This window comes from Nycticebus coucang, chromosome 3, assembly GCF_027406575.1.
Source record: "Nycticebus coucang isolate mNycCou1 chromosome 3, mNycCou1.pri, whole genome shotgun sequence".
NCBI classification, from domain to species: Eukaryota; Metazoa; Chordata; class Mammalia; order Primates; family Lorisidae; genus Nycticebus; species Nycticebus coucang.
Genome location: NC_069782.1, coordinates 64369111 through 64384943, shown reverse-complemented (window position 1 = coordinate 64384943; position 15833 = coordinate 64369111). Strand labels below are relative to the sequence as shown.

Sequence of the window (15833 nt, the reverse complement as noted above, 5' to 3'; positions counted from 1 at the left end):
AGCCCAAGTTATTGCTTAGGTGGGCCAGGGCAGCTGCTGCCACCCCGGTCCCCTACTCCCTCCATAGCAGAAGGCACCTCAGAACATTTCAGGGCTTCCCATTTTGTTAAAGCCAAATCTGGGCCTATCTGCACAGTGGCCACCCCTTCTTTCACCTTCCCCTTTCATGTACAATGTCACCTCAGGGACGTTGCAGTTTTTGGCCAGGGCTGGGTTTAAACCCACCACCTCCAGCACATGGGGACGGTGCCCTACTCCGTTGAGCCACAGGACCCGCCCTCCTCAGGGACTTTGCATATGCGGTAGCTTCCACCTGGCTTGCTTTGCCCCAGATATCTGCAAGGCTCTGTCCCTCCTCTTTAGGTCCCCAGTCAATGTCACCTCCCCGGAGAGGCCTTCTCTGACCTATTTCAGTAGCTTTCCTTTCACAAGAGACTAAGTTAAGTTATCATGTTTTATCAGCTCAGTAGTGTTTGCCACTCTGAAAAGATTTATTTTCTCCTGCCCTCGACTGCAGGTGTCCAGCAGCAAGGGCTGCCTGGCCTGCTTTTCAGTTGAACACCTCCATGAGGTGCTCAGGAAATCTTTGAACATAGATCTCTGAGGCCGGCCTCTCCCCTCCATCTCGCCCACGTGGCAGCTGCAGGGTCAACCTTCCTCCTCACAAGGGCTGTTTCAGTCTGAGTCAGGAAGGATGATTCCTTCCTTATCCATCCAGTTCCCCCTTTACGTTTCTTCATGGTGCTTAGTTCTATCTAAAATTATTCAGTGGGGCCCGGGTGCTGTGGCTCACGCCTGTAATCCTAGCACTCTGGGAGGCCCAGGTGCGTGGATAGCCTGAGCTCAGGAGGTGGAGACCAGCCTGAGCAAGAGCGAGACCTCGTCTCTAAAAATAGCTGGACGTTGTGGCAGGCACCTGAAGTGCCAGCTAGTCGGAAGGCTGAGGCAAGAGAATCTCTTAAGCCCAGGAGTTTGAGGTTGCTGTGAGCTATGACGCCACGCCACTTTATTAAGGACGACAAAGTGAGACTTTGTCTCAAAAAAAAATAGATAAAAATAGAATAATTTAGTGGCTTCAATGTGCACTCCCTAGTCCCCATACTATCCCCGTGCACGGTGAGTGAATGAATAAAACACTTTACCCGGTGTATAGTAAGAGCTAATCAATGTTCATCGCGCGTCTTAATGGTGGAACCCGGGCCTGGGCGGCCCAGGTCTCGCTCCCTTCCCTCTAGGAGGCGCCAAAGTCTCAGAACAGCCCACGCTACCCCGCTCCTGACCTTTCTTCCTCGAGTCAGTTAAACCGGCCCTCTTTCCCGCCCTCCCGGCGCGTTTGAAAACCAAAAACCCCGCCATAGTTGACGGTCCACCGGTCGCCGCGTCCTGGCCAATCAGGAGCTGCACATCAAATGCCGGCTTGCCAACCTCCCCAGCGACGCGCGCTCATTGGTTGCGCAGGTTGTGCGGGCGGGGCGCCGCAAGGTCGGGCGCGGGGCAAAGCAGCTCTGTTACTCTGTAGCGAGTTTGTAAGAAAACAAATCCTAGGCGTTCTGGGAAGCCGCAGAGGGCGCGCTGGCTCCGCCCACTGGCGTCTGACTCTGCAGCCCTTGCGACGCAAGCTCAGAGCAGACTCCGCCCGCCGAGGAGGGAGGGTGAGTTGGGGAGAGACCCGGCCCCCAAGGGGCGGGCGCCGGGCAGGGCCCAGCGGGCGGATGAGGGTTGGGCTGGGCTCTTGGCCCCCGGCGGGGCCGCCTGACAAGGGGAGGAGTCGGCTGCGAGGGCGGGGGTCGCGTTGGAACTCCGGACTCACTAGCCCGGCCCGGAGTGTAGCGTGCGCTGGACACACCGCGGCTGAGCCCCGAAAGGGCTGTCTGGGCCCGCGCTGGCTGGCTCCTCCGTGCTGACCCGGCCGGGGTGGGGCGGGGGGCTTCGCAGACCGCCAGTGTCAACATGCTTGTGGAGGAGCTCTGCGCCGGCGACCGGCTGAGTGGGGCGGCGGCCCGGGGCGATGTGCAGGAGGTGCGCCGCCTTTTGTACCGCGAGCTGGTGCACCCAGACGTCCTGAACCGCTTCGGCAAGACGGCACTACAGGTGACACCCGGCTGGCCCGGGACAAGAGTGGGCGGGTGAACGGGGCGCGTGTGGAGACCCCAGACCTTCCCTGTCTCCGGTGGGGACCCTCTAGGGGCAAGTCCTCATTCTGTCAGTTGATGTTTCCCAAGGTCTCCTTTTATAGGTGGGTGGTGGGCGAGGTGAGGTTGAGGGAGGAGGAGGGAACTTTTCATCCTTTCTGGAGGATTCCTTGTTCTCTGCGTTCTGGGCATTCACTTTCCTTGGGGAGCTTCTTATTTAAAGGGTTGAATTTAGTTAGCTTCTTTGGATCCCGTTTCCATGGGAACTGAGCCGGGAAGATCCAATCTCTGGAAGGTGGAGTTCATGTCTCCCTGGGGGTCTCCATTTTCTATGAGGTTCTCAGAGTGATTTCTGGTTACTTGGGGGGCTCTTCCCTCCTGAGGGTTGTGCAGATTTTTAGTATGTTGTGGGGTCTCTAGTGGAAGAATATTGTCACAGTTCAATGAGTTCCCTATTCCCTGGGGGGCATTTTACATGTGAACCTCATGAGAGTGACTCAGGTACTGCAAGGAAACATTGGCTATTCCCTGCAGAAGGGGCTTTCAAATTCCCTGGGCATATCCTTTCCCTTGAGAAAACTACCAAGTTCTTTGTGGGTAGTTCTCAGTGTATGGGGGTCTATTTCCTGGAGAGGGTTTCATATGAGAGACTTGCCTTCCTTCAAAATATTCATGGGTACTGTTCTCTGGGTTGGGGTCCCCTCTTATTCTTAAGAGAGTGACCAGTTTCTTAGGTCCCTATTCTCAGGAGAACTTGTTCTCTGGGATCTCAAACAGCTCATTATGAGTTTCTTTTCCCTGGGGCTTCTCCAGTCTCTTCAAGGACCCCTTTTCCAGTGTCCTCTCTTCCTGGAAGACCCCTCCCTCTTTGCTGACCAGTGAGCCCTTTTTTTGTTGACACCTCGGTCTTCTCGACCTTCTTTCTCTCACACAGGTCATGATGTTTGGCAGCACCACTGTTGCCTTGGAGCTGCTGAAACAAGGTGCCAGCCCCAACATCCAGGACGTGTCTGGTACCAGTCCAGTTCATGATGCAGCCCGTACTGGATTCTTGGATACGCTGAAGGTCCTAGTGGAGCATGGTGCTGATGTCAACCTGCCTGATGGCACCGGGGCACTCCCCATCCATCTGGCAGTGCAAGAGGGTCATACCGTTGTGGTCAGCTTTCTGGCTGCTGAATCTGATCTTCATCATAGGGATGCCAGGGGGCTTACCCCCCTTGAGCTGGCACGGCAGAGGGGGGCTCAGGACCTCATGGACATCCTGCAGGGGCACATGGTGGCCCCTCTGTGATGGGGGCTGCTCTTTCCAGCAAGAGAACTCTGCTGGGTTAAAAAATCAGAAGGGGAGGGAAGAAACACTTTCTCTTCTGCTCCTCCTGTGGAAGTGGGGAGGAGCACCAGTTTCTGGCTTTATTGGTGTTGATTTCTGGGGTGCCTGTGTTTGGAGGAAGTTTCTCATTTGTTTTTCTCACCCCTTTTGGTGTGTTGGACAGAGAAGGGCTCCTGCAGGCAACAGCCACCCAAACGGTTCAGTTTCCTCTTTGCCACAGGCTGCAGACAAGACCCTAGGGCAGAACTTTTAAAGCTCTAGCCCCAGATAAGGTCATTGCCTCCAGGGCTCTGAGAACCTGGTGACCTGGGCCAGCTGTGTTCTGGGAGACCCAAAGTATACACACTGCTTGGGGCATTGTGGGGGGAGTGGGGAGTGGGTCCAGATCCATAGGAGAGTAGCATAAGTTCATTCATATTATGTTGGAAGCTTTTTCTCCAGTCTCTTGTACAGTGTTTTCAAGGAAATAGATTCTATTTATTATGCTTTATGGAAAAATTTTTGCATGGGATAATTTAATGTTTGTACTCATTAAATTAAGACTTGTGCCTGATCATAGTACGGTGGCTGTCGATTTTTGAGTCTGGGATGGGAAGTCACACATCTAGGATGTTGGTGGGAATGAGCACGGGGGTGGAATGAGGGGTTGCGGATCGTAGTTGCTGTGGAGGAGGGGAGGAGAGAGTGGCTATTCCTAGGGCGCGGGGGTGAGTGAGCTGGGTGGGGCAGCGGTTTACGCCGTCGGAACGGAAAGGAGGCAGGAAACCGCCAGTGAAGAAAGGGCCCCCACATGTCAGCGGGGTGCCCGGAGCTCCGGAGGTGGGGCCGGCGGGCGGTGGCGCGTGGGCAAGGACAATACTGGGGCAAGGCCTGCCTTATCCGGGAAGAGTCGAGGACCAAGTTATTGCTGGCTCCGCCTCCTGTATAGTTCGCCGGGGCGGGACCGAGAGTAGTCGCGCCCCTTGCAGGGGCGGTCTCCAAACGCTTGCGCAGTGGGCTGCAGAGTCGCCATGCGGGAGCCGAGGGCTGCGTCGCCGCTGCGGGTGAACTCGGCGTTCGCCGCGCGGTACAGCCGCTACCGCGAGCGCGAGGAACTGCAGCAGTGTGAGTGCGGGGAGCATGCCCAAGGGCGTCGACATGTGCAGGGCCCTCAGGAAGTGGGGATTGATCTGGTCCACCAGGCTAATCGGCTGGGGTGGGGGGGTCCGGTCTGTGCCCTACAGTGAAGGATCGCTACGGGGACCGGGACAGCGGTGGAGACTCCAGCTCTGAGTCTGACTCCAGTGACGACCGTGTGGTGCGCTTTCCAGACCCCGTGCCCTTCTTGAATGTACCGAGGTGTCCAAGCCTCACAAACCCCGACCCCGACGTACAAGGAGCGGCTAACCGGGATCCGGCGCCTTCCTTGGCAGAGTCCAAGCCCCGCCCCCATCTCTTGGGGACTGACATCACCCTCTGCCTCCTTAGGGATGTCCTAAACACTCTGTTCCCTCCCCTGCCACGGATTCACCCGCCCACCCTGATGTATTGGAAGACACCTCAGTACCCCAGGAGTCTCGGTTCTTCCCCACTTCACTCCTAAAAATCTAACCATGTTTCATTATATTGCTCCTTGAGCCACGAGAGGTGCCTAACTTTTGCCCACGTCGGCCCTTAGGTTCTGCCCAGCCCTACTGTGCAGTCCCGCCCACCTGCCCATGACAGTCCCTTGTCTTCTCAGGGAAGTGCACTCTCTTGCCCCCTTCTTTCCTCTGCCCATACCTGTGGCCCGCCTCTACCTACCCACAAACGGGCAGACCATCCTCCTACCTGCCTTTCTGCAGAGGGATTCCTGATTACTGCACCCTCTCAGCCCACCTGCCTGAGTCACCAGTGCCCACCAGGGCTCTTACTGCCTTGCTTCTGAAATCTGTCCCCACCCCTTTTCCTGCTCTAGGAATTTGACCCCCAGGAGGAGCATGACTTTTACAGGACACTCTCCTTGTTGAAGAAGAAGGACCCCCGTATTTATCAGGAAGATGCCACCTTTTATCAGAGACCAGGTCTGGTCTGGGGCTACTTCTGCCTGAGCCTCACCTTCCTCAGTGCCTTATCATTGGCATGACTATTGAAGGAACAACACAGGGGCTTAGCAGAGGGTCTTAGGTTGGGTTAATAAGAACCGTGGGATGGCTCAGCGCCTGTGGCTTAAGTGGTTAAGGTGCCAGCCACATATACCTGTGCTGGTGGGTTCGAATCCAGCCTGGGCCCGCCAAACAACAATGACGGCTCCAGGCTCGGCGCCTGTGGCTCAAGCGGCTAAGGCGCCAGCCACATACACCTGAGCTGGCGGGTTCGAATCCAGCCCGGGCCGCCAAACAACAATGATGGCTACAACCAAAAAATAGCCAGGCGTGGGCTGTGCCTGTAGCTCAGTCGGTAAGGCGCCGGTCCCATATACCGAGGGTGGCAGGTTCAAACCTAGCCCAGGCTGAACTGCAACCAAAAAATAGCTGGGCGTTGTGGCGGGCGCCTGTAGTCCCAGCTACTCCGGTGGCTGAGGCAAGAGAATCGCTTAAGCCCAGGAGTTGGAGGTTGCTGTGAGCTGTGTGATGCCATGGCACTCTACCAAGGGCTATAAAGTGAGACTCTGTCTCTACAAAAAAAACATAGCCAGGCCTTGTGGCAGGCGCCTATAGTCCCAGCTACTTGGGAGGCGGAGACAGGAGACTCGCTTGAGCCGAGGAGTTTGAGGTTGCCGTGAGCTATGATGCCATGGCACTCTAACCAGGGCGACAGCTTGAGGCTCTGTCTCAAAAAAAAAAAAAAAAAAGAATAATGACGGCTCCAACCAAAAAAAAAAAAATAGCTGGGCGTTGTGGCGGGCAATCGCTTGAGCCCAGGAGTTGGAGGTTCCTGTGACCTGTGATGCCACGGCACTCTACCCAGGGCAACAGCTTGAGGCTCTGTCTCAAAAAAAAAAAAAAAATACAAAAACTGTGGGATGGGGTAGGCAACAGGGTTTGTTTTTTTTTTTTTTAGAAACAGAGTCTCACTTTGTCACCCTCGGTAGAGTGCTGTGGCATCACAGCTCACAGCAACCTCCAGCTCTTGGGTTTAGGCGATTCTCTTGCCTCATCCTCTGGAGTAGCTGAGACTATAGGTGCCCCCCACGATGTCTGGCTATTTTTTTGTTGCAGTTTGGCAGGTATATAGATCCAGCACCCTACTTACGAAGCCACAGGCGCTGCCTGGCAACAGGGTTAATAAGAACTGTGTGGTTGGGTTCTTCCTTTAGTCCTAGCATGTTGAGAAGCTGAGATGAGAGGATCTCTTAAGCCCAGGAGTTGGAGGCTGCAGTGATCTGTGATTGTGCCACTGCGCTCTGGCTTGGGTGACAGAGCAAGACCCTGTCTCAAAAAAGAAAAAAAATTAGGGGCAGCGCCTGTGGCTCAGTGGGTAGGGTGTCGGCCCCATATACTGAGGGTGGCAGGTTCTAAGCCGGCCCCAGCCAAACTGCAACAAAAAAAGAGCTGGGCCTTGTGATGGGTGCCTGTGGTCCCAGCTATGGAGGATGCTGAGGCAAGAGAATCGCTTAAACCCAAGAGCTGGAGGTTGCTGTGAGCTGTAACGCCATGGCACTCTACCCAGGGCAATAAAGGATAAAGTGAGACTCTGTCTCTAAAAAAAAAAAAAAAAAAGGAAAAAGAAAGAAAGAAAAACAAAGCAGTGTAGGTGGCCAAGGTGGGTGGATTTGCTTGAGCTTAGGAGTTGGAGACCACCCTGAGCAAGAGTGAGACCCCATCTCTACTAAAAGTGAAAAAGAAAATAGCCAGCTATTATGGCAGTTGCTTTTAGTCCCAGCTACTTGGGAGCCTGAGGCAAGGGAATTGCTTGAGTCCAAGAGTTTGAGTTTGCTGTGAGCTACATGATGCCATGGCACTCTTCCCAGGGCAACAAAGTGAAACTCTGTCTCAAAAAAAAAAAAAAAAAAGAAAGAAAAGTATAGGGTCCTTGGCACTGTTAAGAGCCAGAATTGCTTCCTGAATGATCCCAAATCCACCAGGTGGTGGCAAAGTGTGATACCTCTTAGTACCTAGGAATTGGTGGATTTGGGGTTTGAACCAGGCCCTACCCTATGAGTTTCTTTGCCTAGGCAGCGAGGGGGCTTGTGCATAATGGCAAGTGTCTCCTGGTGGCCTTACAGCGTCATCTTCAGAGAGCCAGGAAGAGCCAGAAGCCTCAGAGAAACAGAAGAAAGTTCGGCCCATGTACTTGAAGGACTACAAGAGGAAGGTTATTCTGGAGAAAGAAGGGTAAGGAGAGAGTCCACACACCCATCCTCTGGTCCCCAGCCCAGGACAAGAGTTTAGAGTCAGAGGTGGAAAAAAGTCAGTGACCTAACAGAATTTGAAGGAACCCTTATTTATTTATTCTGTACTCCTGCACTACCCAGGCTGGAGTAGCTCACTGTAACCTCAAATTCCTGGTCTTAGGTGATCCTCCTACCTCAGTCTCCCAAGCAGCTGGGACTATGGGGGTATCACCACTAATTTTAAAATATTTTTATAGAAACAAGGTCTATTGCCTAGGCTGGTCTCAAACTCTTGGACTCAAGCAATCCTCCTGCTTCAGCCTCCCAGAGTGCTGGAATTATAGAAGTGAGCTCCTGTGCCCCGCTGAGGGAATCCTTGAGAGTAGGAGCCTCAGTGAACCCACAATCCCCTAACCCTATGGAAATAGGTGGGCCATGGAAAGTATATTCTAAAGATTTCTTCCTTCCCTGCACAGCAAATACATTGATGAGGACAATTCAGATGGGGAAGCTTCTGATCAGAGATTGCAGGTAGGTGGAGTAGAAGCTGGGTAGTAAGATGAGGGGTCCCATATTGGCCTGAGGCCCACATCATTCTCTTTTCTGCAGGAAACCTCATCACAAAGTTACGTGGAAGAACAGAAACAGCTCAAGGAAAGGTAAGGCTGGGCTGTGGTGAATGGCCCATGGGATGGGCCTGGATTCAGATTGAGCTGTCACTTGCTATATACATGACTCAGTTTCCTCATCTGTTAAATGGGCTTAGTAACATCATAGCATTGCTCTGAGCTTGTCAAGAGGAGCACTCAGGGCTTAATAAACTGTGTTAATCTTAGGGTAGAGGGCAGAGCCCAGCTTACCTGTCCTGAGTCTTGTTTTCTCTTGTGGACAGCTTCCGGGCATTTGTGGAGGACAGTGAGGATGAGGATAGTGCTGGGGAAGGTAGCTCTGTGTTGCTTCAGAAACATGCTAAAAATAGTGAAGAGAAGGTAGGTGCTGGGGCCTAGCCAGACTGATGGGGCAGATGGTTGGGGGGAGCCTGGGAGTCCCTCAAACCTTCAGCACTGGCCTTTCCTTAGGCCCAGGAAGAGGCCGACTATATCAAGTGGCTGAAGGGACAGAAAGGGATTCAGAACCCTAAATCCTTGAAGGAACTGGTGAGTTCTCCTACATCATCACTGATGAACTGAGCTGCCTGTTCTGTCCAGGCTTTTTCCAAAAAGCGACCTTTGAGCAGGTAGCCAAGAGCACATGCTCTGAAGATGGGGTATGCCCATCTCTGTACCTCAGTTTCCACATCTCTAAAATGAGGATAATGTTATCCGCTTCAGAGGCTTGCTGTCATGTCCACTTGGTGCCCATGCTCACCCTTCTTCCCTGTCTCCCAATCTATGACCTGGCTCCTGTCACTTCCTTAATCCTCCAGACCCATCTTAAGGAATATTGGAATGACCCAGAGCTGGAGGAAGGGGAGCAATTCCTGAGGGATTATATCCTCAACAAACGCTATGAGGAGGAGGGAGATGAGAATGAAAAAGAAGAGGAAGAGAAGGAGGAGAAAGGGTGAGCTCAGTCTCCCCAGGGCCTGGGCCTGGTGCCCCCTTCCTGACACATGCTCAGCCAATGCCAGCCAGGAGGCAAAAGACATTGTGGGGTTTTTTGTTGTTGTTGCACAGATGGTTGCAAAGTTAGTCTTCTGTGACCACAGAGAGCCACAGATTGCAGACTGTAACCTGTGGAGCCAGATAGGACCACTTCAAATCCTTGCCCTGCTGTTAGACTTCATGCCTCAGTTTCCCTATCTGTACATGAGGAGAATGGCAGTATGTACCTTGCAGCGTTCTTCAGGCCATTATATGAGTTCACACAGCTGTGCCTAGGCATGCAGGAGTGGGGTGCCCCACCTAGCTTTACCCTATCTTGTCCCCAGAGTCACTGGACCCCCAGTCCAGCTATCTGTGGATGATTCCTCTGATGAAGGGGAGCTGTTTCTGAAAAAGCAGGAAGACTTTGAGCACAAGTACAACTTCCGCTTCCAAGAGCCTGACTCAGCCTCGGTGTGTGGCCAGGGCTGGGGAGTACTCAGGCCCTGGGATCCAGGCCTAGTGGAGAGCCCCATGTTATCTCATGCTGCCTTCCTGGGCTCCTTTGCTGCCCTCAGGTCAAGACCTACCCACGTAGCATCACATCCTCTGTTCGGCGCAAGGATGAACGCAGGAAGGAGAAGAGGGAAGAGACTCAGGAGCGGAAGAGGAGGGTGAGTGTGGGGTGGCCAGCCAGGACAGGTCCCCCAGCCTGCCATGAAAGCCCACACTTCCTGCATCCTGGCCCTACCACTCACAGGAGAAAGCAAAGAAGCAAGAGGAGCTCAAACAACTGAAGAACCTGAAGAGGAAGGAGATTCTAGCCAAGTTGGAGAAACTGCGCAAGGTCACAGGCAACTCAACACTGGGCTTTGAGGAGGGAGACCTTGAGGATGACTTTGACCCTGCTCAGCACGACCAGCTCATGCAGGTGCATCCTCTTGGCCTCGCGTAGCCTCAACACCAAGTCCTCAGAAATATGGTTCTGGAATCGGGGATTGTTTCCTGACTGTGTGGCCTCAGAGAAGTAACTTGGCTTCTCTGAGCCTCTTTGTCTATATAGTGAACCTAACTCTAGGCTCTATCTCAGGACTGTGGCCAGGAAAGATAGGATCTATCTGATTTCCACTTGAAAGTTTAGTTGAGGCTCAGGCTTTGGGAAGCCAGGGTCGGAAGATCACTTGAGGCCAGGATTTCAAGATCAGCCTGGGCAACATAACAAGACCCATCTTATGCAAAGAATTTAAAATTTAGCCAGATGTGGTGGTGGTGCCTTCGCTATTTGGTAGGCTGAGGCAAGAGGATCACTTGAGGCCAGGAGTTTGAGGCTGCAATGAGTATGATGACACCACTGCATTCTAACTAGTGACAGTGTGAGACACTGTCCCTTAAAAAAAAAATGGTGGGCGGGGCTGGTCATGGTGGCTCACACCTGTAATCCTGGCACTCTGGGAGGCTAAGGCTGGTGGATTGCCTGAACAAGAGCAAGACCTTGTCTCTAAAAATAGCTGGGCATTGTGGCAGGTGCCTGCGCTTCCAGCTACTTGGGAGGCTGAGGCAAGAGAATCGCTTGAGCCCAAGAGTTTGAGGTTGCTGTGAGCTATGATGACATGGTACTCTACCAAGGGTGACAAAGTGAGACTCTGTCTCAAAAAAAAAAAAAAAAGGAGGGGAGTCGTTGGCATCACAGGTGCTGAGCTCCCAGCTTTTACTCTGCAGAAATGCTTTGGTGATGAGTACTATGGCACTGCAGAGGAGGAGAAGCCACAATTTGAGGAGGAGGAAGGGATTGAAGGTGAGGTCTGCCAGGCACCAGGCTGCAGGTGGGGGCTGGGGCTGCCTGAGGTCTTGCCCAGACCCCAGCTCTCTCTCCTCTCTGGAACCAGATGACTGGAACTGGGACACATGGGATGGACCAGAGCAAGATGGAACATGGAGTCAGCAGGAGCCTCACTGTGAGGACCCCGACTTCAATGTAGGTGCCATGGGTTGGGAGGGATCCCAGGGTACCACAGAAGGTCCCAAAGGCTGCTGGATCTGTCCTGTGCATCCTGGCAGATGGACGCTGACTACGACCTCAGCCAGCAGAAGCATGAGGCGCCCTTGATGGGCAAGAAGAAGCGCAAGTCCCCCTTCGCTGCGGTAGTGGGGCAGGAAAAGCCTATGTTCGACCCTGGTGAGGCCTGTGTGGGTGGGCTGCAGGTGAGCTGGGGTCTTTGCAGGACCTGGCATGCCCTGGCAGCCTGGTTCTGTCCTATGCAGGGGACAAGACGTTTGAGGAGTACCTGAATGACTATTACCGGCTGGACTACGAGGACATCATCGATGACCTGCCCTGTCGCTTCAAGTACCGCAACGTGGTGCCCTGTGACTTTGGGCTCAGCACTGAAGAGGTGGGGCCCTGGGTGGCAGAGGACACTAGGGGTGCCTTATATATAAGAGGAGGCAGAGAGCTGTTTGCCTTCTCAGAGATGCCATAAAATGACAACCTGTTTTATTATCTCAAAAATGGTAGTAATAGGCTAGGTGCCCATAGCTCAGAGGTTAGGGTGTCAGCCACATGCTCTGGGACTGGTGGGTTTGAACTTGGCCTGGGCCTGCTAAACAAACAAAAAATCGCCGGGCATTGTGGCAGGGGCCTGTAGTCCCAGTTACTAGGGAGGCTGGGGCAAGCAAATCACTCGAGCCCAAGAGTTTGAGGTCATTGTGAGCTGTGATGGTACAGCACTCTACAGAGGGCAACAAAGTAAGACTGTCTCAATTAAAAAAAAAAAGCCAGACTCCCAGTACTGTGGGAGGCTGAGGCAGGAGGATTGCTTGAGCTCAGGAGTTCAAGGCTTATCTGAGCAAGAGTGAGACCCTGACTCATGAAAAAAATGGAAAAACCCAGCCAGGCTCCATGGCAAGCACCTGTAATCCCAGCTGCTTTGGAGGCTGAGGCAGCAGGATGCCCATAGCCAGAGTCTGAGGTTGCAGTGAGCTACGACATCATTGCACTCTGCTCAGGGCATAGGGTAGAAAAACAAAAACAAAAACAGGCTCAGCGTCTGCAGCTCAGTGGCTAGGGTGCCAGCCACATAAACTAGAGCTGGTGAGTTTCAATCCAGCCAAACAACAATGACAACTATAACCAAAAAATAGGCAGGCGTTGTGGCAGGCATCTGTAGTCCCAGCTACTCCGGAGACTGAGGCAAGAGAATTACTTAAGCCCAAGAATTTGAGGTTGCTGTGAGCTGTGATGCCACGGCATTCTACTGAGGGCATCATAGTGACACTCTGCCTCAAAAAAACAAACTTCAGAAAATGGTAGTAAGAGGGCGGAGTGCAGTGGCTCATGCCTATAATCCTAACAGTAGGTTAAGGCAGGAGAATTGCTTCAGATCAGGAGTTCAGGACCAGCCTGGACAACATAACGAGACCCCCTTCTCTACAGAAAATTTAAAAAATTACCTGAGCATTGTGGCACACCTGTAGTGCCAGGTAGCAGGGATCCTCAAACTTTTTAAACAGGGGGCCAATTCACTGTCCCTCAGACTGTTGGAGGGCTGGATTATAGTTTAAAAAGAAAAACTATGAACAAATTCCTATGCACACTGCACATATCTTATTTTGAAGTAAAAAAACAAAACAGGAACAAATACAATCACACCGCCTCATGTGGCCCATGGGCCGCAGTTTGAGGACCCCTGCTTGAGTCTAGAGGCTAAGGCAGGGGGATTTTTGAGCCCAGGATTTTGAGGCTGCAGTGAGCTATAATCGTGCTACTGCACTCCAGCATGGCAATAGTGAAACTCCATCTCTTAAAGAACAACTCCTACCTCATGGCTGTAGAGCAGAAGCAAAATCAAACATGCATGCCTCTTTGCATGGTGCCTATTCAGTCATGAGCACCCACTGTCCCTCAGCAATGACAGCTTGACTGTTTTAATGGTCAGTAACAATAACATCCAGTAACATTTATTGAACTAACACCATCCTCATTCACTCAGTCCTAACAACTTTCCAGTAGGTTCTGTGGGGATGCCCACCTCATAAATGAGGAAATTGAGGCCTATAGGTTGGCAACATGAGCTTTATCTGGAGATTAGTCAACCTGGTGCTTGGCAGATTCCTGCTCTGTTCTGAGGCTTTGGGGAACAGCAGTGTACAAGTGAGGAGTCAAGGGTCTTGGGTCTTTTTTTTTTTTTTTTTTTTTTTAATTTTTTTTTTTTGTAGAGACAGAGTCTCACTGTACCGCCCTCGGTAGAGTGCCGTGGCATCACACGGCTCACAGCAACCTCTAACTCTTGGGCTTACGCGATTCTCTTGCCTCAGCCTCCCGAGCAGCTGGGACTACAGGCGCCCGCCACAACGCCCGGCTATTTTTTTGTTGCAGTTTGGCCGGGGCTGGGTTTGAACCCGCCACCCTCGGCATATGGGGCCAGCGCCCTACTCACTGAGCCACAGGCGCCGCCCAGGGTCTTGGGTCTTTAAGCATAATCTGAAGTCCACTGGCTTCTTGGCCATGTGACCTAGGATAAGGATCCCTTCTGGAGTCTTAGTTTCTTCATCTGGTGAGCTCTGCTGGGTGGTGCTGGCATCCATCCTGTTTTGACCAATGAGGTGACAAAGGCTCAGTGGCAGGGCTGCCAGGGAATTACCATCCTTTCCCACACAGATCCTTGCTGCCAATGACAAAGAGCTGAACCGGTGGTGCTCTCTGAAGAAGACCTGCATGTACAGGTGACAGGGCTGGGTCAGGTGCCCTGGGAGGAGGGGTAGGCAAGCACAGCCACCTCCCAGAGCAGCCAGTAACAGGTGTGTCTCTTGGGTGCCTACAGGTCAGAGCAGGAGGAGCTGCAGGACAAGAGAACTTACAGACGGAAGGCTCAGAACTCCTGGAAAAAGCAGCAGATCTTCAAGTCTCTCTGTTCAGAGTAAGCAGCACTGACCAGGGTGGGGGTGGGGGGTGAAGGTGGGCCAGGAGCCTGCCAGAGCCAAATTTGCTCTGGCAGGCCCTTGTTAGTTGACTTTGGGAATGGAGTTTCCTCTGAGACATGGGTTTAAATCCTGGCTGGGCCATAGCTGTGTGACCTTGGGCAAGTCGCTGCCCCCCTCTGGGTCTATTTTTCATCTGTAAGATAAAGTTAAAGATGGTTCTATCTCATCAGGTTGTTGGGGATTGAGTTAACGCCTATAAAGTGATTAAGGTACAGTAAATACCCTATAGGCATTAGCTGTTATCATGATTATGATTGTTATTTCCCACTCTATAAGGCAAGGGTGATAGCTTATTAAGTTTATTTAAAGCTAAATTGAATTAATTTATGTAAATAGCTTAGTGTAGGCTCAAACACAAATACTAGAATTATCAGTATCACAATCCAGCCTTTGAGTTCAGTAGAAAAAATCTTGGCTTTGGGCAGGTGTGGTGGCTCACGCCTGCAATCCCAGCACTTTGGGAGGCCAAGGCAAGAGTATTGCTTGAGCCCAGAAGTTTGAGACCAGCCTAGGAAACATATTGAGACACTATCTCTACAAAAAAATAAGGAAATGAGTAGGCTATGGTGGTGCATGCCTGTATTCCCAGCTACGTGGGAGGCTGCATTATTTGAGCCCAGGAGTTCGAGGCTGCAGTGAGCTATGCTTGTGCCACTGCCCTCCAGCCTGAGCAGCAGAGTGAGACCCCAAGACCTGTCTTCCAAAGAAAAGAAAAAAGAAGAACCCTAGCCGGGCATTGTGGTGGGCACCTATAGTCCCAGCTACTTGGGAGGCTGAGGCAAAAGTATCACCCAAGCCCAGGAGTTGGAGGTTGCTGTGAGTTGTGTGACTCCATGGCACTCTACAGAGGGCGATAAAGTGAGACTGTCTCTACAAAAAAAAAAAAGAAAGAAAGAAAAACCCTGGCTTTAGCATTAGACTCAGTTTGAAACCCACGCAGGCCTCTTAATGTCTGTTGCCACCTCACCACTTTTGCTTAGAAATGGGCCTGGGCTGAGCCCTGACTTTTCTCCCCCCTAGGACAGAGATACCCACAGAAGCCACAAGGAAGCCACAGAGAAACAAAGCTGTCCCTCAGGAGCAGCTACCAGTGCCTGATGTGTCATATGGGAAGCAGCCCCAGCCCAAGAGCCCCCCAGCACAGGAAGAGGACGCCCCTGTGTCACTCACCCAGGAGCCAGCCCCCAAGAAACAGAAGAGGGGCAAGAGGGCAAGGCTGCTGGGCTCTACAGTGACACTTGGTGGGCATGAGTTCAGCTGCCAGAGACTGCAGGCATTTGGGCTCAACCCCAAACGACTGCACTTTCGACAGCTGGGCCGGCAGCGGAGGAAGCAGTAGAGGCCCAAGAGTGGCTCCTAAACAACAGGGAATAGGCAAAGACCCCTGGATGAATGTATCCCCTTCTTTCTGACCAATACTATCTATCTGCCACATGCACCCTCACAACTACCATATGGGCAGACCACTCTGCCCATCCTACAGACAAGGGAACAGGTCCACTTGACAAACT

General features: G+C 52.5%; 2 protein-coding genes across 4 annotated transcripts; both read left to right on the top strand.

The window, feature by feature from the left end:
- The first annotated feature begins 1671 nt into the window (after nucleotides 1-1671).
- CDKN2D (cyclin dependent kinase inhibitor 2D) lies at nucleotides 1672-4018 on the top strand. The gene is made up of 2 exons (XM_053583327.1): nucleotides 1672-2091; nucleotides 3067-4018. The coding sequence occupies exons 1-2, from the start codon at nucleotides 1951-1953 to the stop codon at nucleotides 3424-3426; spliced, it is 501 nt and encodes a 166-aa protein (XP_053439302.1). The 5' UTR covers nucleotides 1672-1950; the 3' UTR covers nucleotides 3427-4018.
- A 418-nt stretch (nucleotides 4019-4436) lies between these two features.
- On the top strand, nucleotides 4437-15661 carry KRI1 (KRI1 homolog). Of its 3 annotated transcripts, XM_053583278.1 has the most exons (19): nucleotides 4437-4569; nucleotides 4689-4762; nucleotides 5402-5507; nucleotides 7652-7760; nucleotides 8236-8290; nucleotides 8369-8418; nucleotides 8652-8748; nucleotides 8839-8916; nucleotides 9186-9322; nucleotides 9690-9816; nucleotides 9921-10016; nucleotides 10103-10273; nucleotides 11062-11137; nucleotides 11229-11317; nucleotides 11401-11518; nucleotides 11605-11735; nucleotides 14000-14064; nucleotides 14163-14258; nucleotides 15343-15661. In XM_053583278.1, exons 1-19 carry the CDS (start codon nucleotides 4476-4478, stop codon nucleotides 15659-15661), a joined length of 2088 nt encoding a protein of 695 aa, XP_053439253.1. In that variant the 5' UTR covers nucleotides 4437-4475. The 3 variants fall into 3 exon arrangements, with proteins under 3 accessions (XP_053439253.1, XP_053439254.1, XP_053439255.1); XM_053583279.1 differs by lacking the exon at nucleotides 11062-11137 and having other exon boundaries at nucleotides 11370-11518; XM_053583280.1 differs by having other exon boundaries at nucleotides 4495-4569; nucleotides 4689-5507; nucleotides 7605-7760.
- Nucleotides 15662-15833: the final 172 nt, after the last annotated feature.